Source organism: Oncorhynchus kisutch, linkage group LG8 (assembly GCF_002021735.2).
Source record: "Oncorhynchus kisutch isolate 150728-3 linkage group LG8, Okis_V2, whole genome shotgun sequence".
NCBI lineage: Eukaryota > Metazoa > Chordata > Actinopteri > Salmoniformes > Salmonidae > Oncorhynchus > Oncorhynchus kisutch.
The window spans coordinates 9683021-9708581 of record NC_034181.2 but is presented as its reverse complement, the minus strand read 5'-3'; the positions used below and the strand labels follow the sequence as shown (position 1 = coordinate 9708581).

General features: G+C 44.1%; 1 protein-coding gene across 3 annotated transcripts in view; it reads left to right on the top strand.

The window, feature by feature from the left end:
• slc39a14 (solute carrier family 39 member 14) overlaps positions 1-25561 on the top strand; it is a 54264-nt gene that overhangs the window by 1217 nt on the left and 27486 nt on the right. For all 3 annotated transcript variants that reach the window (XM_031829657.1, XM_031829659.1, XM_031829658.1), the window contains exons 2-3: positions 23476-23605; positions 24226-24550. In XM_031829657.1, coding sequence (XP_031685517.1) covers positions 24263-24550 — 288 coding nt within the window. In that variant the 5' untranslated portion in view covers positions 23476-23605; positions 24226-24262. The remainder of the gene's footprint in view (positions 1-23475; positions 23606-24225; positions 24551-25561) is intronic.

Sequence of the window (25561 nt, the reverse complement as noted above, 5' to 3'; positions counted from 1 at the left end):
GCTGCACGCTAACAGATTGTTGTTACATTGACTGGGTCTGAGCTGCACGCGAACAGATTGTTGTTACATTGACTGGGCCTGAGCTGCACGCTAACAGATTGTTGTTACATTGACTGGGCCTGAGCTGCACGCTAACAGATTGTTGTTACATTGACTGGGTCTGAGCTGCACGCTAACAGATTGTTGTTACATTGACTGGGCCTGAGCTGCACGCTAACAGATTGTTGTTACATTGACTGGGCCTGAGCTGCACGCTAACAGATTGTTGTTACATTGACTGGGCCTGAGCTGCATGCTAACAGATTGTTGTTACATTGACTGGGCCTGAGCTGCACGCTAACAGATTGTTGTTACATTGACTGGGCCTGAGCTGCACGCTAACAGATTGTTGTTACATTGACTGGGCCTGAGCTGCACGCTAACAGATTGTTGTTACATTGACTGGGCCTGAGCTGCACGCTAACAGATTGTTGTTACATTGACTGGGCCTGAGCTGCACGCTAACAGATTGTTGTTACATTGACTGGGTCTGAGCTGCACACGAACAGATTGTTGTTACATTGACTGGGCCTGAGCTGCACGCTAACAGATTGTTGTTACATTGACTGGGCCTGAGCTGCACGCTAACAGATTGTTGTTACATTGACTGGGTCTGAGCTGCACGCGAACAGATTGTTGTTACATTGACTGGGCCTGAGCTGCACGCTAACAGATTGTTGTTACATTGACTGGGCCTGAGCTGCACGCTAACAGATTGTTGTTACATTGACTGGGTCTGAGCTGCACGCTAACAGATTGTTGTTACATTGACTGGGCCTGAGCTGCACGCTAACAGATTGTTGTTACATTGACTGGGCCTGAGCTGCACGCTAACAGATTGTTGTTACATTGACTGGGCCTGAGCTGCATGCTAACAGATTGTTGTTACATTGACTGGGTCTGAGCTGCATGCTAACAGATTGTTGTTACATTGTTGTTACATTGACTGGGTCTGAGCTGCACGCTAACAGATTGTTGTTACATTGACTGGGCCTGAGCTGCACGCTAACAGATTGTTGATACAGGCAGTGAGTGGCACAATCAGTTATTGTTGACATATTGTGCAATGCGTGTAGAAATAAAAAATACAAGTGACAGAACCAAAGGTTGCTGTAAAAAGTCGGGCAAACCTCACCACCTACCATCAAAAGGACCAGCAGAATGTACAGGGCATTCGGAAACTATTCGTTACAGCCTTATTCAAATGTTTATTACATCGTTTCCCCCCCTCATCAATCTACACACAATACCCCATAATGACACAGCAAAAACAGTTTAAAAACAAATGTTAGCCAATGTGTATATATAACATTTAAAAAACTCATGACATTTACATAAGTATTCAGACCTGTTACTCAGTACTTTGTTGAAGAACCTTTGGCAGCGATTACAGGGGTGGCTTTGGGACAAATCTCTGAATGTCCTTGAGTGGCCCAGCCGGAGCCTGGACTTGAACCCGATCGAAGATCTTTGGAGAGACCTGAAAATACCTGTGCAGCGACGCTCCCCATCCAGCCTGACAGAGCTTGAGAGTATCTGTTGAGAAGAATGGGAGAAACTCCCCACATAAAGATGTGCCAAGCTTGTAGCCTAGAAGACTCGAGGCTGTAATCACTGCCAAAGGTGTGAAAACAAAGTACTGAGTAAAGTGTCTGAATACTTATGTAAATTTATTTTTTGCTAACATAAAATAAAAAACGTTTTTATTTTATTGTTGTTGTGTGTAGATTGAGGGGGGGAAACTACAATTGAATACAATTTAGAATACGATTGTAGCGTAGCAATGTGGAAAAAGTCAAGGGGACTGAAAACTTTCGAAATCCACTGTGCAACCTTCTGAGTTGTAGAGATCCTTGTGGTATTTATTTTTAAGGCAGATTTATTTCCGACTGAATATCCATGGGGTAACCATGGTAACGGCCTGATGTTTAGGCAAAGGTACCCCGCTGTCTTTCATCTGTTTTCCATAAACAAGCACTGTAAAACATGGAAATATGGCCATGTGGGGGACCCTAACCCTTTAGGCAGGGCTCCCCAAAGCCACAGATTAGGGCCTAATTCATTTGTCATTTTACTGATATCCTTATATGAACTGTAACTCAGTAAAATTGTTCAAAATGCTGCTTGTTGCATTTAAAAAATATTTTTTTATAAAAAGGTTTTATTTTATTTTCATTCTATAATCAAGTGTATTATGCTTGGAGAGAGCCAATCCTAAAAGTAGGGGTGTGTCCTGGCTAAATTCCCAATCTCGCCACCTAATCATCCCCTGCTTCCAGTTGGCTCATTCATCCCCTCTCCTCTCCCATGTAACTATTCAACAGGTAGTTGCTGTAAGATGAGAATGTGTTCTCAGTCAAGTTACCTGGTAAAATAAGGCTCAAATAAAGAATGTATAATACTGGGCATGTCTCTTGGTAGCTGTCACTCAAATGCAAGGGGCTGGAGCTCATTGGCTACAATCTGAATTGCTAAGGGGCTGGCCCATGTGGGGTGAAATGTAGGGGAAAAGGCACGGAGCAGCGTCCATACAAGTTGCTTTCAAATGAGGAATTTCGTGTAATTTAGCTAAAACAGTAATTATGCTCATAGATTATGCATGTACAGTACCTTCAAAGTATTCACACCCCTTGACTTTATCTACATTTTGTTGTGTTACAAGGTGGGATTAAAATGCATTCCGTTTTATTACTTTTTTGTCAACGATCTACACAATACTGTAATGTCAAAGTTAACAAAATTAGTGTTTGCACGTTATTCTTTAAAAAGAAATCTTCTAGCTCTGTCAAGTTGGTTGTTGATCATGGCTAGACAGCCATTTTCAATTCTTGCCATATATTTTAAAGCAGATTTAAATCAAAACTGTAACTAGGCCACTCAGGAACATTCAATGTCGTCTTGGTAAGCTCCAGTGTAGATTTGGCCTTGTGTTTTAGGTTATTGACCTGCTGAAAGGTGAATTTGTTTTCCTCTAGCATTTTACCTGTGCTTAGCTCTATTCTGTTTCTTTTTATCCTGAAAAACTCCCTAGTTCTTGCCGATGACAAGCATACCCATAATAGATGCAGCCACCATCATGCTTGAATATATGAAGTGGTACTCAGTGATGTGGTGTTGGATTTTTCTAGAAAATAATGCTTTTTATTCAGGACATTAAGTGAATTTATTTGCCACATTTTTTTGCAGTTTTACTTTAGTTCCTCATTGCGAACAGGAAACATGTTTTGGAATATCTGTATTCTGTACAGGCTTCCTCCTTTTCACTCTGTCATTTAGGTTAGTATTGTGGACTAACTACAATGTTGTTGATCCATCCTCAGTTTTCTCCTATCACAGCCATTAAACTTGAACTGTTTGAAAGTCACCATTGGCTTCATGGTGAAATCTCTGAGCGGTTTGCTTTCTCTTTGTCAACTGTGTTAGGAAGGACGCCGGGGTCTTTGCAGTGACTGGGTGTATTGATTCATCATGCAAAGTGTAATTAATTACTTCACCGTGCTCAAAGGGATATTTAATGACGGCTTCTACCAACCTCCCTGGTCTTTGTGATTGAGTCTGTTTTAAAGTCACTGCTCAACCGAGTGACCAAAGATAATTGTATGTGTGGTGTACAGAGATGATGTAGTCATTCAAAAACCATTTTAAACACTATTATTGAGTCCATGCAACATATGATGTGACTTGTCAACCGATAAGTCTAAGACCTGTCTAAGCCGGGGGGGGGGGGGGGGGGGTTCTACTAAGCTACATGGATTTTTTTTCATACCAAGGATCATTTTGCTACTTGATATTGAATTTTAAGACTCCTTGAAGTATCGAAAAATATCACACATTTTTTTTTGTAACATTTATTTGGCCTTTCTGCTATTAGCCAATACAAACACATTGAATAACATATTTACTACATGGCACAACAGTCCTAAAATAAACAATTAAAGGAAGTTTAGTCTGAACTGTCTATCCTATATCTGAGCGATCAGGAAACAAAAATAATATATATATATTATATATAAGTGTTAAAGTGTTGGTCCCATGTTTCTTCAGCTGATATAAAAGATACCAGAAATGTTCCATACGAACAAAAACCTTATTTCTCTCAAATGTTGTCCACAAATGTGTTTACATCCCTGTTAGTGAGACGTTCTGCTTTGCCAAGATGCACCTGACAGGTGTGGCATATCAAGAAGCAGATTTTAAACAGCATGATCATTAAACAGGTGCACATTTGTACGGGGGACAAAAAGTTTCACAACACCATGCCACAGATTCCTCAAGTTTTGATAGAGCGTGCAATTGGTATGCTGACTGCAGGAATGTTCACCAGAGCTGTTGCCAGAAAATTTAATGTTAATTTCTCTACCACAAACCGCCTCCAACGTCGTTTTAGAGAATTTGGCAGTACTTCCAACCGGCCTCACAACCGCAGACAATGTATAACCACGCCAGCCCAGGACCTCCAATACAGGTTTCTAAACCTGCAGGATCGTCTTGAGACCAGCCACCCGGAAAGCTGGTGAAATTGAGGAGTATTTCTGTCTGTAATAAAGCCCTTGTGTGGGGAAAAACTCATTCTGATTGGCTGGGCCTGGCTCCCCAGTGGGACCGCCTGGCTCCCAAGGCCTATTCTCACCCATGGCTGTGCCACTGCCCAGTCATGTGAACTCCATAGAGTAGGGCCTAATGAATTGATTTAAATTGACACATTTCCTTAAATGAACTGTAACTCAGTAAAATCGTTACTGCAATTATTACATGTTGTTTTTATATATTTTTTCAGTATACTTCCATGAATTTTTTTTTTCGACTTGTACAAGGGGGACCTTCAATAAGTCTTGAAGCCTGTGGGCATCCCAGAGAAAAACACTGACATCGTAAGAGTCTCAGCTTTCCATAGACGGGTCGTAATAGTTTTTAGGGCAAACCTTTCAGACGCTAACAGACGACTTTGTGAGAAGACAGATTTTCGTGGTGTCTTATGGTCTGACACATCTCTCTATGTCACCTTTCACTGCAGATGCTGAAGTGTTACATCGGTGAATGGAGACAATTCAACACATCTCTAACTTAAAACTGACAGGTTTAAATTTGACAAGTTTATATTTATATCGACTTTTATATTTTTGCTCCTGAAGTTATTTATGCTTGACATAACAAAAGGGGTTGAATAATTATTGACTAAAGACATTTCAGCTTTTCATTTGTTAAAATGTATATAAACATAATTCCACTTTGTTATTTTAGGGTACTGTGTGTAGGCCATTGACAAAATCTCAATGAAATCCTTTTTAAATTCGGGCACAACAAAATGTAGAGAAAGTATCCGGGGGGTGAATACTTTTAAGGCACTGTATGTACTACACATGGACACTTCCAGCCCAAAGTGGGATGTTTTAAAGAATGCGTTCTTAGTTGCCAAAGTGCCGCAGTATGTCTAACAAAACCTCCCCGGCCAGAAGATACTAGCATAATCCTCAACTAACCCTAACCTAACCCTAACACATTTACTTGTTACCGGTACCCCCTGTATGTATCCTCTTTATTGTTATTTTTTAAAACTTTATTTAGTAAATATTTTCTTAACCAACAATGCAGTTCAAGAAATAGAGTTAAGGGCTTGTAAGTTAGCATTTCACTGTAAGGTCTACTACACCTATTGTATTCAGCATTTCACTGTAAGTTCTACTACACCTATTGTATTCAGCATTTCACTGTAAGGTCTACTACACCTATTGTATTCAGCATTTCACTGTAAGTTCTACTACACCTATTGTATTCAGCATTTCACTGTAAGGTCTACTACACCTATTGTATTCAGCATTTCACTGTAAGGTCTACACCTGTTGTATTCAGCATTTCACTGTAAGGTCTACTACACCTGTTGTATTCAGCATTTCACTGTAAGGTCTACTACACCTGTTGTATTCAGCATTTCACTGTAAGGTCTACTACACCTGTTGTATTCAGCATTTCACTGTAAGGTCTACTACACCTGTTGTATTCAGCATTTCACTGTAAGGTCTACTACACCTGTTGTATTCAGCATTTCACTGTACGGTCTACTACACCTGTTGTATTCAGCATTTCACTGTAAGTTCTACTACACCTATTGTATTCAGCATTTCACTGTAAGTTCTACTACACCTATTGTATTCAGCATTTCACTGTAAGGTCTACTACACCTGTTGTATTCAGCATTTCACTGTAAGTTCTACTACACCTATTGTATTCAGCATTTCACTGTAAGGTCTACTACACCTGTTGTATTCAGCATTTCACTGTAAGGTCTACTACACCTGTTGTATTCAGCATTTCACTGTAAGGTCTACTACACCTGTTGTATTCAGCATTTCACTGTAAGGTCTACTACACCTGTTGTATTCAGCATTTCACTGTAAGGTCTACTACACCTGTTGTATTCAGCATTTCACTGTAAGGTCTACTACACCTATTGTATTCAGCATTTCACTGTAAGGTCTACTACACCTATTGTATTCAGCATTTCACTGTAAGGTCTACTACACCTGTTGTATTCAGCATTTCACTGTAAGGTCTACTGCACCTGTTGTATTCAGCATTTCACTGTGAGGTCTACTACACCTGTTGTATTCAGCATTTCACTGTGAGGTCTACTACACCTGTTGTATTCAGCATTTCACTGTGAGGTCTACTACACCTGTTGTATTCAGCATTTCACTGTAAGGTCTACTACACCTGTTGTATTTGGTGCATGTGACGAATAAAATTGGATTGGATTTGATCTGACCTGTTTGATTAAGGATGAGGGAGAGGGAATGCAGTAGACGTCTGTCTAGAACTAAAGAGGGTTGATTGTCGCTATCTCTGTCATTCATCAAACCACTTTTATTCTCTTCAATAGCTATTGTTTCACCGTGATGAAATCAAATCAAACTTTATTTGTCACATGCGCAGAATACAACAAGTGTAGACCTTACCGTGAAATGTTGACTTACAAGCCCTTAAACCAACAGTGCAGTTCAAGAAGAGTTTAGAAAATAGTTACCAAGTAGACTAAAATAAGAAGTAACACGATAACAATAACAATAACGAGGCTATATTTGTAAGGCAGAACACAGGATCCGCGTCGCGAAAAACATATTCTTGGTCGTACTGATGGTTGTACGAGTTGAGTTGACGCTGATCTTATATTCAGTAGCTCTTCTCGACTGTATGTAATGAAACCTAAGATGACCTGGGGTACTAATGTAAGAAATAACACGTAAAAAAACAAAAAACTGCATAGTTTCCTAGGAACGCGAAGCGATGCGGCCATCTCTGTCGGCGCCGGAAGTCAGTATTTCGGGTGCACCGGTACAGAGTCACTGAGCGTGGGTACAGGTTAGTTGAGGTCATTTCTATATGTAGGTGGGGGTGAAATGTCTATGCACAGATAATAAATAGCGAGTAGCATCAGTGTACAAAAGGGGGGGGGGGGGGGGGGGTTCAATGTCGGTGGCAATTGTATTAATTGTTCAGCGGTCTTATGGCTTGGGGGCAGAAGCTGTTGAGGAGCCTTTTGGTCCTAGACTTGGCGCTCTGGTACCGCTTGCCGTGCGGTTGCAGAGAACAGTCTATAACTTGGGTGACTAGAGTCTGACAATTTTATGGACTTTCATCTGACGCCACCCACCTATTATATAGGTCCTGGATGGCAGGAAGCTTGGCCCCAGTGATGTACTGGGCCGTTTGCACTACCCTCTGTAGTGCCTTTTGGTCAGATGCCGAGCAGTTGCCATACCAGGTGGTAATGCATCCGGTCAGGATGCTCTCGATGGTGCAGCTGTAGAACCTTTTGAGGATCTGGGGACCAATAGCAAATATTTTCAGTCTCCTGAGGGGGGAAAATGTTTTGTCGTGCTCTCTTCACGACTGTCTTGGTATGTTTGGACCATGATAGTTTGTTGGTGATGTGGACACCAAGGAACTTGAAACTCTCGACCCGCTCCACTACAGCCCTGTCGATGTTAATGGGGGCCTGTTCGGCCCGCCTTTCCTGTAGTCCACGATCAGTTCCTTTGTCTTGCTCACATTGAGGGAGAGGTTGTTGTCCTGGCACCACACTGCCAGTTTTCTGACCACCTCCCTACAGGCTGTCTCATCGTTGTCGGTGATCAGGCCTACCACTGTTGTGTCGTCAGCAAACTTAATGATGGTGTTGGAGTTGTGTTTGGCCACGCAGTCGTTGGTGAACAAGGAATACGGGAGAGGAGTACACACCCCTGAGGGGCCCCAGTATTAAGGATCAGCGTGGCAGACTTGTTGTTGCCTACTCTTACCACCTGGGGGCGGCCCGTCAGGAAGTCCAGGATCCAGTTGCAGAGGGAGGCGTTTAGTCCTAGAGTCCTTAGCTTAGTGTTGAGCTTCGTGGGCACTATGGTGTTGGACGCTGAGCTGTTGTCAATCAACAGCATTCTCACATAGGTGTTCCTTTTGTCAAGGTGAGAAAGGGCAGTGTGGAGTGCGATTGAGATTGCGTCATCTGTGGATCTGTTGGGGGCGGTATGCAAATTGGAGTGGGTCTAGGGTGTCTGGGAGGATGTTGTTAATGTGAGCCATGACCAGCCTTTCAAAGCACTTCATGGCTACCGACGTGAGTGCCACGGGGCGGTAATCATTTAGTCAGGTTACCTTCACTTCCTTGGGCACAGGGACTATGGTAGTCTGCTTGAAACGTAGCTATTACAGATTCGGTCAGGGAGAGGTTGAAAATGTCAGCGAAGACACTTGACAGTTGGTGCGCGCATGCTTTGTATACACGTCCTGGTAAACCGTCTGGCCTTGCGGCTTTGTTAATGTTGACCTGTTTTAAAGGTTTTGTTCACATCGGCTACCGAGAGCGTGATCACACAGTCATCCAGAACAGCTGGTGCTCTTGTGCATGCTTCAGTGTTGCATGCTTCTATGCGAGCATAAAAGGCATTTAGCTCGTCTGGTAGGCATGCGTAAATGGGCAGCTCGTGTCCGAGTTTCCCTTTTTGTAGTCCGTAATAGTTTTCAAGCCCTGCCACATCCGATGAACGTCAGAGCCGGTGTAGTAGGATTCAATCTTAATCCTGTATTGACGCTTTGCTTGTTTGATGGTTTGTCTGAGGGCATAGCGGGATTTCTTATAAGTGTCCGGATTAGTCTCCCGCTCCTTGAAAGCGGCAGCTCTAGCCTTTAGCTCAACGCGAATGTTGCCTGTAATTCATGGCTTCTGGTTGGGATATGTACGTACAGTCACTGTGGGGACGATGTCGTTGATGCACTTATTGATGAAGCCGATGACTGGGGTGGTGTACTCCTCAATGCCATTGGATGAATCCCGGAGCATATTCCAGTTTGTTCTAGCAAAACAGTCATGTAGTTTAGCATCCGCGTCATCTGACCACTTCCGTATTGAGAGAGTCACGGGTGCTTCCTGCTTTAGTTTTTACTTGTAAGCAGGAATCAGGAGGATAGAATTATGGTCAGATTTGCCAAATGGAGGGCGGGGGAGAGTTTTGTATGCATAAAGGTGATCTAGGATCAATTTAATTTTTTCCTGGTTGCACATGTGACATGCTGGTAAAGATTTGGTCAAACTGATTTAAGTTTTCCTGCATTAATGTTCCCGGGCCGCTAGGAGTGTCTCTTCAGGGTGAGCATTTTCTTTGCTTATGGCCTTATAGAGTTGGTTGAGAGCGGTCTTAGTGCCAGCTTCGTTCTGGGGTGGTAAATAGACGGCTACAAATAATATAGATGAGAACTCTCTTGGTAGATAGTGTGGTCTACAGCTTATCATAAGGTACTCTACCTCAGGCGAGCAATACCTCAAGACTTTAATATTAGACATCGCGCACAAGCTGTTATTGACAAATAGTCACACACCCCCACCCCTCGTTTTACCAGAGGTACATGGAAAATCCCGCTCGCTCTATATTGTCCGGTTCGTCGTTCAGACACGTCTCGGTGAAACAGAAAATTTTAGTTTTTGATGTCACGTTGGTAGGATAATCTTAATTGTAGGTTATCAATTTAATTTTCCAATAATCAAATCAAATTAGTCACATGTGCCGAATACAACCTTACAATGAAATGCTTACTTACGAGCCCCTAACCGATAGTGCAGTTTAAAAAATAAAATGATAAAAGTAACAAGTAATTAAAGAGCAGCGGTAAGAGGAATAACAACATATACAGGGATGTTTGCACTTTAGCATGAAGAGCGGATGGCAGTAGGAGTTTACTCGCTCGCCTACGGATTCTCACAAGGCTGCCCTCGGCGAAGAAGCACACTGTATTTAAAAAATAATAATAAAGACATCTTGCCAGAAACTGTTTTGGAAGTTTGCGGAATTTATTATTTCACTACTGTGAGGAATTATATTAATGGAAGGGTGTGTGTGTGTGTGTGTGCTCTTTCTGAGTGTCTCTGATCTATTAAATGCTTTGTCATCTAATGACAATGTCAGTGTTGGTTAATAACATCACCTGTCCTGAGATTTTACTGAACTCTGTAATTAAGTTCTCACAGAATGTTAGGGTTGTGTTGTGGGCTTTTCTCCCCCATCTCCCCTCTACATAGTTTACACCCCCTCCCACCCCTCCCCCATCTCCCCGTACACTATAAGATACTCTTGTCAGTCAAAACCTCTTGAAGAAGACTCAAAGTGCAACCTGTTTCTGAGGCGAGAGATTCAGCTTTTATCAACGTAGTTGTGTCTGGAGAGAAAGATCTTCTGAAGCTGGCAAGTTAACTTTTTGTTCCTTATTAGGCTATGTGGAGTTGGGGGGAATTGTGGTTCGTCGGATACAGAATATTACAAAGGTTTCTAAAGAGTTCTCAGCCTACTTACGTGTGCTGCTGTATCATGTGTCTAGCCATCGTCTTCAGGATAGTGCTGTTTTCAGCAAGATTTTGTGACAACTTTATGAACAAACTTTAAAATGTTCCGTCACTGTTCTTTTTAACTTTATTCATTAAAAAAAATGTTTTTACACTTGTCAAATTGCTTTGATCAACTTTTATAACTTTTGTTATAGAGGCCAGATGGCAACTTGTCACAGTAGCTGAATGTGGGTTGTCTGTGCCAGGCTGACTTCACAGTTGAGAGAAGATTTTGTTCAGTCAAAAGTAGCGCCTTCATTTAATGATTGACTTTCTCTCATAAATATATGGTTTATGTCATGGCGTATATATAGCCTTTATGGCACAACATGTTGCTGATTTTAGAGAAAGTCATCTGTGTGTGTATTGCATGCATAAACGCCAAACTCATTTAAGTTACTGTAGTGTCTAACTGTAACGCCGTCTCACTTCCTTCCATGGACCCCCCCCCCCCCCCCCCCCCTCCCTCTTAGATGTCCTGTCCGTGTGTTGTGATAGCCTACATTGAATAACCTCTAGCAGACCTGGGGCAGTGTGGTGTCAGGCAGACGGTGGTGAAAGAGAACACCCATCCTTTATTTGAGGTTGTTATAGTAATACTGCACAGTTTCCTGCTGATTGTCTTCTACTTTCCCTGAGTTCTATCATGAGTTTCCTGCTGACTCTGCAGATAAAGGTCATTAAACCTGATCCCAGAGCTGTTTGTGCTGTCGCAGGCTAGTTAAAGGTACAATGCAGCATTTAAAATTTGAGTTCTATCATGAGTTTCCTGCTGATTGTCTTCTACTTTCCCTGAGTTCTATCATGAGTTTCCTGCTGATTGTCTTCTACTTTCCCTGAGGTCTATCATGAGTTTCCTGCTGATTGTCTTCTACTTTCCCTGAGTTCTATCATGAGTTTCCTGCTGATTGTCTTCTACTTTCCCTGAGTTCTATCATGAGTTTCCTGCTGATTGTCTTCTACTTTCCCTGAGGTCTATCATGAGTTTCCTGCTGATTGTCTTCTACTTTCCCTGAGTTCTATCATGAGTTTCCTGCTGATTGTCTTCTACTTTCCCTGAGGTCTATCATGAGTTTCCTGCTGATTGTCTTCTACTTTCCCTGAGTTCTATCATGAGTTTCCTGCTGATTGTCTTCTACTTTCCCTGAGTTCTATCATGAGTTTCCTGCTGACTCTGCAGATAAAGGTCATTAAACCTGATCCCAGAGCTGTTTGTGCTGTCGCAGACTAGTTAAAGGTACAATGCAGCATTTTTTTATATTTTTTTTATCTCAATATCAAATCATTACTGGCTAACAAGAACCTTACTGTGATTCGTTTTAAATTAAAATGGTAAAAAAAATAAACATCTTTTCAGCTCTTTTACCATCTCAAAAATCATTTTTAGGATGATAGAAAGTTTTCAGTTTTTAAACTTTAAATGACTACAACCAGATATAAAGTATGTTGAAAATAGAGCTGTATATTTTTTAAATAATATCATCTTTGAGAACTAACAACCACAAGATAAAATTAAAAAAATACAAATCTAAAATTCAAAAATGTCCTTTCATGGCCCCCACATTGATTTTGTTCTAGTGTTTAAGTCACTCAGAGGACTTATGATATGGGAAAAAATAAAATAAAATTCAAGGATAAAACAGCAACATGTTTTCTGTGCAGCCAAGAGGAAGGACCTCTAAAATGTTAGGTCAGAGACTGTGCCACGCTAACTTAGCCACCGCTGCTGGGGAAAACAAATCATTGGGGCAACACTGTTTTGATAGCACTGCTGATTGCACTGTTATGTAATCGATGACGAGCTCACTCGCTCTTTCACTCTTTGACAGATCAGGACTCGTATCTGCAAGGAGTAGGTGTGCTGATGTAGGATCTGTCCATAAATCCATATCATCTGATTCCTTATGATTTAAAAGGCAAAACTGATCTTAGATCAGTACTCCTGAGAGACTTTGTGGATTAGGGTTCCCATGTAGCCTGCGATGTGGGAACAGTGATTGGGCACTGGTGACCTCGTCTCCATGTAGCCTATTGGTTACCTGTCTCTTCTCTCTCCATCCATGTAGCCTATTGGTTACCTGTCTCTTCTGTCTCTCCATCCATGTAGCCTATTGGTTCCCTGTCTCTTCATCCATGTAGCCTATTGGTTACCTGTCTCTTCTGTCTCGCCATCCATGTAGCCTATTGGTTCCCTGTCTCTTCTGTCTCTCCATCCATGTAGCCTATTGGTTACCTGTCTCTTCTCTCTCCATCCATGTAGCCTATTGGTTACCTGTCTCTTCTCTCTCCATCCATGTAGCCTATTGGTTCCCTGTCTCTTCTGTCTCTTCATCCATGTAGCCTATTGGTTACCTGTCTCTTCTGTCTCTCCATCCATGTAGCCTATTGGTTCCCTGTCTCTTCTGTCTCTCCATCCATGTAGCCTATTGGTTCCCTGTCTCTTCTCTCTCCATCCATGTAGCCTATTGATTCCCTGTCTCTTCTGTCTCTTCATCCATGTAGCCTATTGGTTACCTGTCTCTTCTCTCTCCATCCATGTAGCCTATTGGTTCCCTGTCTCTTCTGTCTCTCCATCCATGTAGCCTATTGGTTCCCTGTCTCTTCTCTCTCCATCCATGCAGCCTATTGGTTACCTGTCTCTTCTGTCTCTCCATCCATGTAGCCTATTGGTTCCCTGTCTCTTCTCTCTCCATCCATGTAGCCTATTGGTTACCTGTCTCTTCTGTCTCTCCATCCATGTAGCCTATTGGTTCCCTGTCTCTTCTGTCTCTCCATCCATGTAGCCTATTGGTTCCCTGTCTCTTCTGTCTCTCCATCCATGTAGCCTATTGGTTCCCTGTCTCTTCTCTCTCCATCCATGTAGCCTATTGGTTCCCTGTCTCTTCTGTCTCTCCATGTAGCCTATTGGTTCCTTGTCTCTTCTGTCTCTCCATCCATGTAACCTATTGGTTCCCTGTCTCTTCTCTCTCCATCCATGTAGCCTATTGGTTCCCTGTCTTTTCTGTCTCTCCATGTAGCCTATTGGTTCCCTGTCTCTTCTGTCTCTCCATCCATGTAGCCTATTGGTTACCTGTCTCTTCTGTCTCTCCATCCATGTAGCCTATTGGTTCCCTGTCTCTTCTGTCTCTCCATCCATGTAGCCTATTGGTTCCCTGTCTCTTCTGTCTCTCCATCCATGTAGCCTATTGGTTCCCTGTCTCTTCTCTCTCCATCCATGTAGCCTATTGGTTCCCTGTCTCTTCTGTCTCTCCATGTAGCCTATTGGTTCCTTGTCTCTTCTGTCTCTCCATCCATGTAACCTATTGGTTCCCTGTCTCTTCTCTCTCCATCCATGTAGCCTATTGGTTCCCTGTCTTTTCTGTCTCTCCATGTAGCCTATTGGTTCCCTGTCTCTTCTGTCTCTCCATCCATGTAACCTATTGGTTCCCTGTCTCTTCTCTCTCCATCCATGTAGCCTATTGGTTCCCTGTCTCTTCTGTCTCTCCATGTAGCCTATTGGTTCCTTGTCTCTTCTGTCTCTCCATCCATGTAGCCTATTGGTTCCCTGTCTCTTCTGTCTCTCCATGTAGCCTATTGGTTCCTTGTCTCTTCTGTCTCTCCATCCATGTAACCTATTGGTTCCCTGTCTCTTCTCTCTCCATCCATGTAGCCTATTGGTTCCCTGTCTCTTCTGTCTCTCCATGTAGCCTATTGGTTCCTTGTCTCTTCTGTCTCTCCATCCATGTAGCCTATTGGTTCCCTGTCTCTTCTGTCTCTGGATGTAGCCTATTGGTTCCTTGTCTCTTCTCTCTCCATCCATGTAGCCTATTGGTTCCCTGTCTCTTCTGTCTCTCCATGTAGCCTATTGGTTCCTTGTCTCTTCTGTCTCTCCATCCATGTAGCCTATTGGTTCCCTGTCTCTTCTCTCTCCATCCATGTAGCCTATTGGTTCCTTGTCTCTTCTCTCTCCATCCATGTAGCCTATTGGTTCCTTGTCTCTTCTCTCTCCATCCATGTAGCCTATTGGTTCCCTGTCTCTTCTGTCTCTCCATGTAGCCTATTGGTTCCTTGTCTCTTCTCTCTCCATCCATGTAGCCTATTGGTTCCCTGTCTCTTCTGTCTCTCCATGTAGCCTATTGGTTCCTTGTCTCTTCTGTCTCTCCATCCATGTAGCCTATTGGTTCCCTGTCTCTTCTCTCTCCATCCATGTAGCCTATTGGTTCCTTGTCTCTTCTCTCTCCATCCATGTAGCCTATTGGTTCCCTGTCTCTTCTCTCTCCATGTAGCCTATTGGTTCCTTGTCTCTTCTGTCTCTCCATCCATGTAGCCTATTGGTTCCCTGTCTCTTCTCTCTCCATCCATGTAGCCTATTGGTTCCTTGTCTCTTCTCTCTCCATCCATGTAGCCTATTGGTTCCCTGTCTCTTCTCTCTCCATCCATGTAGCCTATTGGTTCCCTGTCTCTTCTCTCTCCATCCATGTAGCCTATTGGTTCCCTGTCTCTTCTGTCTCTCCATCCATGTAGCCTATTGGTTCCTTCTCTCTCCATCCATGTAGCCTATTGGTTCCCTGTCTCTTCTCTCTCCATCCATGTCAAGTACTGTATGTTCCTTTTAATAACCTAAAATATGTGTGATCTTTTACGTCATAGTCCCAAACCCTAGGTTTGTTATGCAGCAGTGTAGCCTACACACAGGTCAGAGACCAGGGTCCTGGCAGGTTGGCTGGTATTGACCGATCCTACCACCTTATCTATATGTGGTCTAAATATAACCTCTGGAGACATGCCTGGACATTGTAAACCTCTTCACTCCTATTGCTTTACCTTGTCATCCCGAGAACTCTTGAGTCAGCCCTGCACAGTATTATGGGTATTTTTATCCATTCAGGACCACAGTATTTTAAAGGTCCAGTGTAACTGGTTTTTATCTCAATATCAAATCATTTCTGGGTAACAATTGAAGTACCTTACTGTGATTTTTGTTTTCAATAAAATGGTCAAAAAGGAAGAGAGGAATTTCTCAAGCAAGAATTTAGCTCGGACTGTCTGATTGGTCTGGCTTGGGAAGGGGAAAACCATCTGTTATTGGCAGAGAAGTTTTCTTCTTGGTCTAACTAATTTACTGGCTGGTGATATCAGGCCTAAACTCCATCTCACCAAAACAGGCTGATATTTCAGGCGATCTTACACTAAAAGTGCATGATTCTTTTTTTATTTTTTTACAATTTCACAGTATAATTCCAATCTCATAGTTTAGAAATATACACTGAGTGTACAAAACATTAGGAACACTCTTTCCATGACAGTCTGACCAGGTGAATCCAGGTGAAAGCCATGAGCCCTTGTTGATGTCACTTGTTAAATCCACTTCCTTCAGTGTAATCAGTCAGAGGAAGGCCCTAGAAATTGTCAAAGACTCCAGCCACCCCAGTCATAGACTGTTCTCTCTGCTACCGCATAACAAGTGGTACCGGGGCGCCAAGGCTAGATCCAAGAGGCTTCTAAACAGCTTCTACCCCCAAGCCAGACTCCTGAACAGCTAATAAAATGGCCACCCAGACTATTTGCATTTACACTGCTGCTACTCTGTTTGTTATCTATGCATAGTCAATTTAATAACTCTACCTACATGTACATATTACCTCAATTACCTTGACTAACTGGTGCCCCAGCATATTGACTCTGTACTGGTACCCCCCTGTATATAGCCTCCACATTGACTCTGTACCGGTACCCCCTGTATATAGGCTCCACATTGACTCTGTACCGGTACCCCCCTGTATATAGGCTCCACATTGACTCTGTACCGGTACCCCCCTGTATATAGGCTCCACATTGACTCTGTACTGGTACCCCCCTGTATATAGCCTCCACATTGACTCTGTACCGGTACCCCCTGTATATAGGCTCCACATTGACTCTGTACCGGTACCCCCCTGTATATAGGCTCCACATTGACTCTGTACCGGTACCCCCCTGTATATAGGCTCCACATTGACTCTGTACTGGTACCCCCCTGTATATAGCCTCCACATTGACTCTGTACTGGTACCCCCTGTATATAGCCTCCAAATTGACTCTGTACTGGTACCCCCTGTATATAGCCTCCACATTGACTCTGTACTGGTACCCCCTGTATATAGCCTCCACATTGACTCTGTACTGGTACCCCCTGTATATAGCCTCCACATTGACTCTGTACTGGTACCCCCTGTATATAGCCTCCACATTGACTCTGTACTGGTACCCCCTGTATATAGCCTCCACATTGACTCTGTACTTGTACCCCCCTGTATATAGGCTCCACATTGACTCTGTACCGGTACCCCCTGTATATAGCCTCCACATTGACTCTGTACTGGTACCCCCCTGTATATAGCCTCCACATTGACTCTGTACTGGTACCCCCCTGTATATAGCCTCCACATTGACTCTGTACTGGTACCCCCTGTATATAGCCTCCACATTGACTCTGTACTGGTACTCCCTGTATATAGCCTCCACATTGACTCTGTACTGGTACCCCCTGTATATAGCCTCCACATTGACTCTGTACTGGTACCCCCTGTATATAGCCTCCACATTGACTCTGTACTGGTACCCCCCTGTATATAGGCTCCACATTGACTCTGTACCGGTACCCCCTGTATATAGCCTCCACATTGACTCTGTACTGGTACCCCCCTGTATATAGCCTCCACATTGACTCTGTACTGGTACCCCCCTGTATATAGCCTCCACATTGACTCTGTACTGGTACCCCCCTGTATATAGCCTCCACATTGACTCTGTACTGGTACCCCCCTGTATATAGCCTCCACATTGACTCTGTACCGTAATACCCTGTATATAGCCTCCACATTGACTCAGTACCGGTACCCCCTGTATATAGCCTCCACATTGACTCTGTACTGGTACCCCCCTGTATATAGCCTCCACATTGACTCTGTACTGGTACCCCCCTGTATATAGCCTCCACATTGACTCTGTACCGTAACACCCTGTATATAGCCTCCACATTGACTCAGTACTGGTACCCCCTGTATATAGCCTCCACATTGACTCTGTACCGTAACACCCTGTATATAGCCTCCACATTGACTCTGTACCGTAACACCCTGTATATAGCCTCCACATTGACTCTGTACCGTAACACCCTGTATATAGCCTCCACATTGACTCTGTACCGTAACACCCTGTATATAGCCTCCACATTGACTCTGTACCGTAACACCCTGTATATAGCCTCCACATTGACTCTGTACCGTAACACCCTGTATATAGCCTCCACATTGACTCTGTACCGTAACACCCTGTATATAGCCTCCACATTGACTCTGTACCGTAACACCCTGTATATAGGCTCCACATTGACTCTGTACCGTAATACCCTGTATATAGCCTCCACATTGACTCTGTACCGTAACACCCTGTATATAGCCTCCACATTGACTCTGTACCGTAATACCCTGTATATAGCCTCCACATTGACTCTGTACCGGTACCCCCTGTATATAGCCTCCACATTGACTCTGTACCGGTACCCCCTGTATATAGCCTCCACATTGACTCTGTACTGGTACCCCCTGTATATAGCCTCCACATTGACTCTGTACCGTAATACCCTGTATATAGCCTCCACATTGACTCTGTACCGTAACACCCTGTATATAGCCTCCACATTGACTCTGTACCGTAACACCCTGTATATAGGCTCCACATTGACTCTGTACCGTAATACCCTGTATATAGCCTCCACATTGACTCTGTACCGTAACACCCTGTATATAGCCTCCACATTGACTCTGTACCGTAATACCCTGTATATAGCCTCCACATTGACTCTGTACCGGTACCCCCTGTATATAGCCTCCACATTGACTCTGTACCGGTACCCCCTGTATATAGCCTCCACATTGACTCTGTACTGGTACCCACTGTATATAGCCTCCACATTGACTCTGTACCGTAATACCCTGTATATAGCCTCCACATTGACTCTGTACCGTAACACCCTGTATATAGCCTCCACATTGACTCTGTACCGTAACACCCTGTATATAGGCTCCACATTGACTCTGTACCGTAACACCCTGTATATAGCCTCCACATTGACTCTGTACCGTAACACCCTGTATATAGGCTCCACATTGACTCTGTACCGTAACACCCTGTATATAGCCTCCACATTGACTCTGTACCGTAATACCCTGTATATAGCCTCCACATTGACTCTGTACCGATACCCCCTGTATATAGCCTCCACATTGACTCTGTACCGTAACACCCTGTATATAGCCTCCACATTGACTCTGTACCGATACCCCCTGTATATAGCCTCCACATTGACTCTGTACCGTAACACCCTGTATATAGGCTCCACATTGACTCTGTACTGGTACCCCCCTGTATATAGCCTCCACATTGACTCTGTACCGTAACACCCTGTATATAGCCTCCATATTGACTCTGTACCGTAACACCCTGTATATAGCCTCCACATTGACTCTGTACCGTAACACCCTGTATATAGCCTCCACATTGACTCTGTACCGTAATACCCTGTATATAGGCTCCACATTGACTCTGTAACGTAACACCCTGTATATAGCCTCCACATTGACTCTGTACCGTAACACCCTGTATATAGGCTCCACATTGACTCTGTACTGGTACCCCCCTGTATATAGCCTCCACATTGACTCTGTACCGTAACACCCTGTATATAGCCTCCATATTGACTCTGTACCGTAACACCCTGTATATAGCCTCCACATTGACTCTGTACCGTAACACCCTGTATATAGCCTCCACATTGACTCTGTACCGTAATACCCTGTATATAGGCTCCACATTGACTCTGTAACGTAACACCCTGTATATAGCCTCCACATTGACTCTGTACCGTAACACCCTGTATATAGCCTCCACATTGACTCTGTACCGTAACACCCTGTATATAGCCTCCACATTGACTCTGTACCGTAACACCCTGTATATAGCCTCCACATTGACTCTGTACCGTAACACCCTGTATATAGCCTCCACATTGTTATTTTACTGCTGCTTTAATTATTTGTTTACGTATCTATTTTTTTTAAACTAATTTTTCTTAACTGCATTGTTGGTTAAGGACTTGTAATAATTTCACTGTAAGGTTGTATTCGGGTTTTTAAGCCTTGCTGCAATTGAGACATGTGTTGTGTCTATGTGCCATTCAGGGGGTGCTTTTGAACAGGGTATGACGCTAGGTGCCAGGCACACCGGTTTTAGTGTATCAGGAACAGCCACACTGCTGGGTTTTTCACCCTCAACAGTTTCCTGTGTATGTCAAGAATGGTCCACCACCCCAAAGGACATCCCACAGACTTGACACGACTGTGGGAATCATTGAAGTCAACATGGACCAGTATCCCTGTGGAACGCTTTCGACACCTTGTAGAGTCCATGCGCCAACCAATTGAGGCGGTAGCCTACAAAACAGACCTCCATGCGCGGCCTCCCATTCGCTATTCGAGTACCTACAGATTACGTATTTGTTTCCCCAAGCCCCTCTTCCCGCCCCTTTTGATAATGGGCCATTCTAAATCAACACTGATCTTACTTATTAGTAAAGACCAGATTACGGTGAGAATAGTCTGATGGGTGAAAATGTGATCATTTGATGAGAGAACAGCTGTGCAGCCTGAGGCGAGGAACAGAGAGCAAGCTTCTTTTTTTCCCGCAACCTTCTAAAATCATCAATATCCTGTAGTCGCATCATGCAGCCCATATATGCATAGATTTCTAAGACATTCTAAGGTTTGTATCATTCACAACTTAAGTGGCCAAATAAATAACTCTAAATATAGCATATAGGACCTGTTTCAAATTATCACTTTTACAATATACAGTATAGCCACTTCATATGTGCACTTGCTCCGGATGGGAAAAATATCCTTTCTATTTTATTCAGTTCAGTTAAATTCTTCTTACTGTAAAATACTATAATATAAAAGAATGGCACAGGATTTATAAGCATATCTTGTCAGGTAAATGAATCATCCTACAGCCAAGGGCATGGAACATAGCCAGATAACATGCAGTAGGCCAACTCATATTCTGTTCTTCTCAAGTGCATTTTCTTCATATCATCGTGTTTCTTTAGACCTGACTAAAATAAATCATGGATTCATTTATTTTATTTTTTATAATGTAGATGTTCCAAAGGTGTCATCAGAGGCTTGAATACAGCTGGAGACCTGGAAGTGCTGAACAGGTTTATGTTAACAGTCAAATACAGTGAGACCAGCAGTCTCTTACATGACAATAACCGGCTGACAAAATGTCATGACCACCACAGCCCTAACCACACTGTAACACTGTACTACACCACAGCCCTAACCACACTGTAACACTGTACTACACCACAGCCCTAACCACACTGTAACACTGTACTACACCACAGCCCTAACCACACTGTAACACTGTACTACACCACAGCCCTAACCACACTGTAACACTGTACTACACCACAGCCCTAACCACACTGTAACACTGTACTACACCACAGCCCTAACCACACTGTAACACTGTACTACACCACAGCCCTAACCACACTGTAACACTGTACTACACCACAGCCCTAACCACACTGTAACACTGTACTACACCACAGCCCTAACCACACTGTAACAGTGTACTACACCACAGCCCTAACCACACTGTAACACTGTACTACACCACAGCCCTAACCACACTGTAACACTGTACTACACCACAGCCCTAACCACACTGTAACACTGTACTACACCACACCTCACAGCACCGCTTAGTGAAACTAGAGCCACAGCCCTGGGTGCTGCTCAATAGTGGGAAGGTGTTTCATAATGTTTTGTCCACTCAGTGTATATAAAACCCAGGAGAATCACATTGTCGACTGCACTAGGCCTCTTTTTTTTAATGTGTATACTCAGCAGTTGTGTTTTAAACTTGTACATCTCGTTCTAACCGGATGCTTTAGTAGTCTGGGTTGTGTTCCTTATGGTTCCCACACCCACTCAGCTCCACACCTAGCTAGACTCTGGAGGTATTGCCATGAAACATTGAGAAAGGTGGGCCTTTCATGATTTCCATTGTAGTCGGAGCTGGAGTCCACAAAGCCTGGTCTCTGCTGGCTCTTTACCTCTCTCTGCCCCTCCGTGGCTCTTTACCTCTCTCTGCCCCTCCGTGGCTCTTTACCTCTCTCTGCCCCTCCGTGGCTCTTTCCCTCTCTCTGCCCCTCCGTGGCTCTTTACCTCTCTCTGCCCCTCCGTGGCTCTTTCCCTCTCTCTGCCCCTCCGTGGCTCTTTCCCTCTCTCTGCCCCTCCGTGGCTCTTTACCTCTCTCTGCCCCTCCGTGGCTCTTTACCTCTCTCTGCCCCTCCGTGGCTCTTTACCTCTCTCTGCCCCTCCGTGGCTCTTTACCTCTCTCTGCCCCTCCGTGGCTCTTTACCTCTCTCTGCCCCTCCGTGGCTCTTTACCTCTCTCTGCCCCTCCGTGGCTCTTTACCTCTCTCTGCCCCTCATTGGCTCTTTACCTCTCTCTACCCCTCATTGGCTCTTTAACTCTCTCTCCCCCTCCAATTCCATGGGGTCATACAAGGACAGGTCACACTGAGCCTCTTCCCAGCAGACACACAGAGAAACAAACTGAGAGAACAAGGGCAATAGAGAGACTGTACACTCCCAAGTCCTGCTATGGGACAGTATACTGTTGGCCCCTGAACCAGACTGTCCATCCAAAACTACCTGTATAGCACAGGCCACATAAACATTCTAAACTGGTTTTTATCTTCAAACTAAACCAGAATCGACAAGGAATGTCAGTTGAAGTGACTAGAGTTCTTAGATTGTTGTGGGTTTGTGGCATCTGCTTGGTTTCCCAATGTCTAAGCTGGCTGCTCTAGTGTGAGGTAAGTGGGTATACAAGTTGTGTTTCCATTGTGGCTGGCTGCTCTAGTGTGAGGCTAGTGGGTATACAAGTTGTGTCTACATTGTGGCTGTCTGCTCTAGTGTGAGGCTAGTGGGTATACAAGTTGTGTTTCCATTGTGGCTGGCTGCTCTAGTGTGAGGCTAGTGGGTATACAAGTTGTGTTTCCATTGTGGCTGGCTGCTCTAGTGTGAGGCTAGTAGGTATACAAGTTGTGTTTCCATTGTGGCTGGCTGCTCTAGTGTGAGGCTAGTGGGTATACAAGTTGTGTCTACATTGTGGCTGGCTGCTCTAGTGTGAGGCTAGTGGGTATACAAGTTGTGTTTCCATTGTGGCTGGCTGCTCTAGTGTGAGGCTAGTAGGTATACAAGTTGTGTTTCCATTGTGGCTGGCTGCTCTAGTGTGAGGCTAGTGGGTATACAAGTTGTGTCTACATTGTGGCTGGCTGCTCTAGTGTGAGGCTAGTGGGTATACAAGTTGTGTTTCCATTGTGGCTGGCTGCTCTAGTGTGAGGCTAGTGGGTATACAAGTTGTGTCTACATTGTGGCTGGCTGCTACACTGTTCTATGAGGTTTTGTTTGTACTTTTCCCAGCTCATATTCTCTCTCTCTCTCTCTCTCTCTCTCTCTCTCTCTCCCACAGTTGACTGCCCTGCTCTTTCCATCTCTTCACTCTACTACCCAAGCCCGACTGAAGACCTAAGAGCTCTACTCTGTGCCGAGGGCTCTACATAAGAGCTCTAAGCCCCGTCACACTACTCAGGTTGGAAGAGGTAAGTCTTTCATACCTTAAGGCAATGAATGGAAACGTTGTTCTGAACCGTTTATTTAGCCTCCCCTCCCTCACCTCAGTTAGTCAACTGCCATGATGTAATATGGATTATTGATGTCAGGGCTGTTGACTGAATTGGACCTCTGTGTGTGGGTTTGACTCTGGACTGTTGACTGAATTGGACCTCTGTGTGTGGGTTTGACTCTGGACTGTTGCGTCATTGTAGTTGCCCCATCTTCCTGTCGTGGAAGGGCTACTGTTATTATGTGAGATCAGGGTGCAATTGTGTTTTGGCTCGGGTTGCTGGGGATCGGGTTTTCCCTGCTCTCTCCTCTGTTCATTGTACCAGGTGTAAGACAATGAAACTTGGTGTGTGTGGCTGGCTGGCTGGCTGCACAAAAAGGTTTGAGAACCAGTCACTGTGTTGGCCTACTGACCCCCTCTGTGACCTTTATGATCTCTCCTCTCCCCAGGCAGAGTCCACTGTGTTGGCCTACTAACTAAGCCACCTTGGCTCTCCCATCTCCTCAGCCAGACCTACCTACCAATCCACCTCAGTGACCTCTCCTCAGCCAGCCAGAACTACTAACTAACCCATTTTGCTCTCTTCCTGTTCCCCAGCCGTAACCCAGCCAGTGGAGGGGTCATCATAATCATCATGACTCAGAGTCCCGTCCATGGCTGCTCGGTCTGTGTGGCCCAGCTGACAGTCTTCCTCTCCCTTACCCTGCTGTTGTGTCCTCTGGGGAGAGCACTCGGCGAAGACCAGGCTTCTCCGGCCCAGGTGCTGCAGGGTCTGTTGGAGCGATATGGGGACAATGCCACCATCTCTGTCCCCCAGCTCCGCTCTTTGTTGGCACGACTCGGTGCACCCGGCCTGGGGGACAATGGCACCACAGCAGAGGCGACAGCTCCACCGGCGCCGCCCAGAGTCAACCTGTCCAAAGTAAATCGATTTATATTGACTTTATACTAAGCATTAGAAGCAGCTCTCTCCCTACATTTCCTTCCTTTCAGACCCTCTCCCTGAGATCTGTCCCACACAAACCTTAATGACAGTTTGTGTTTTCAAAACATTTGTGAGGGAGCATATTGATTTATTGCTGTTCATGTCAAAACAAAGGAAGTGACATCCCTATATCCAGTCTGTGTCCGGGGTTGTGGGGAGGGGGGTTGAATGGGGCATCCTCCCCCATTGTTTTGGAGGTTTGGGTCCCCCCTGGGTCATTTTATGTAGAAGGACTGAGAATCTCAGGTGACTTTCTAAATGGACTTTCTACTCCAAAATGATTTAAAATAAATTATGCTGACACCGTCTAAAATATAATTTCCAATAACATGTTGGTACAATTATTTGTTAATTATTTGAACATATTGGACCATATTGAACATATTGGGGCGGCAGGGTAGCCTAGTGGTTAGAGCGTTGGACTAGTAACCGGAAGGTTGCAAGTTCAAACCCCCGAGCTGACAAGGTACAAATCTGTCGTTCTGCCCCTGAACAGGCAGTTAACCCACTGTTCCTAGGCCGTCATTGAAAATAAGCATTTGTTCTTAACTGACTTGCCTGGTTAAATAAAGGTAAAAAAATAAATATATATATATATATTGGGCCTATGTATGCAGTGGAGGGGTCATCATAAGGTATTTATTGTGATGGTGTATATTAAATTAATTTATTATACTTTTTCAAATGTAGATGTTCCAAAGGCATGCATCAGCGGCTTGTATACAGTGTAAATGACTACAACAGAAACACTGAGATGGGGCCATGTAGGCTTGACTCACTAGCCGCTACCATGTTGATTTGAGAGCAGAGGGATAAGTTAACACAAAGTTGTCTTCTCTTCATGTTCGAGGTGTGTTTCATGTGTCCCTGAACTAAGGGAATGAGTGTTGACTTTTGGTCCAGAGTTTGTGTGCTCAGGCATGGAACCTTCCAGTTCCATCATATCTA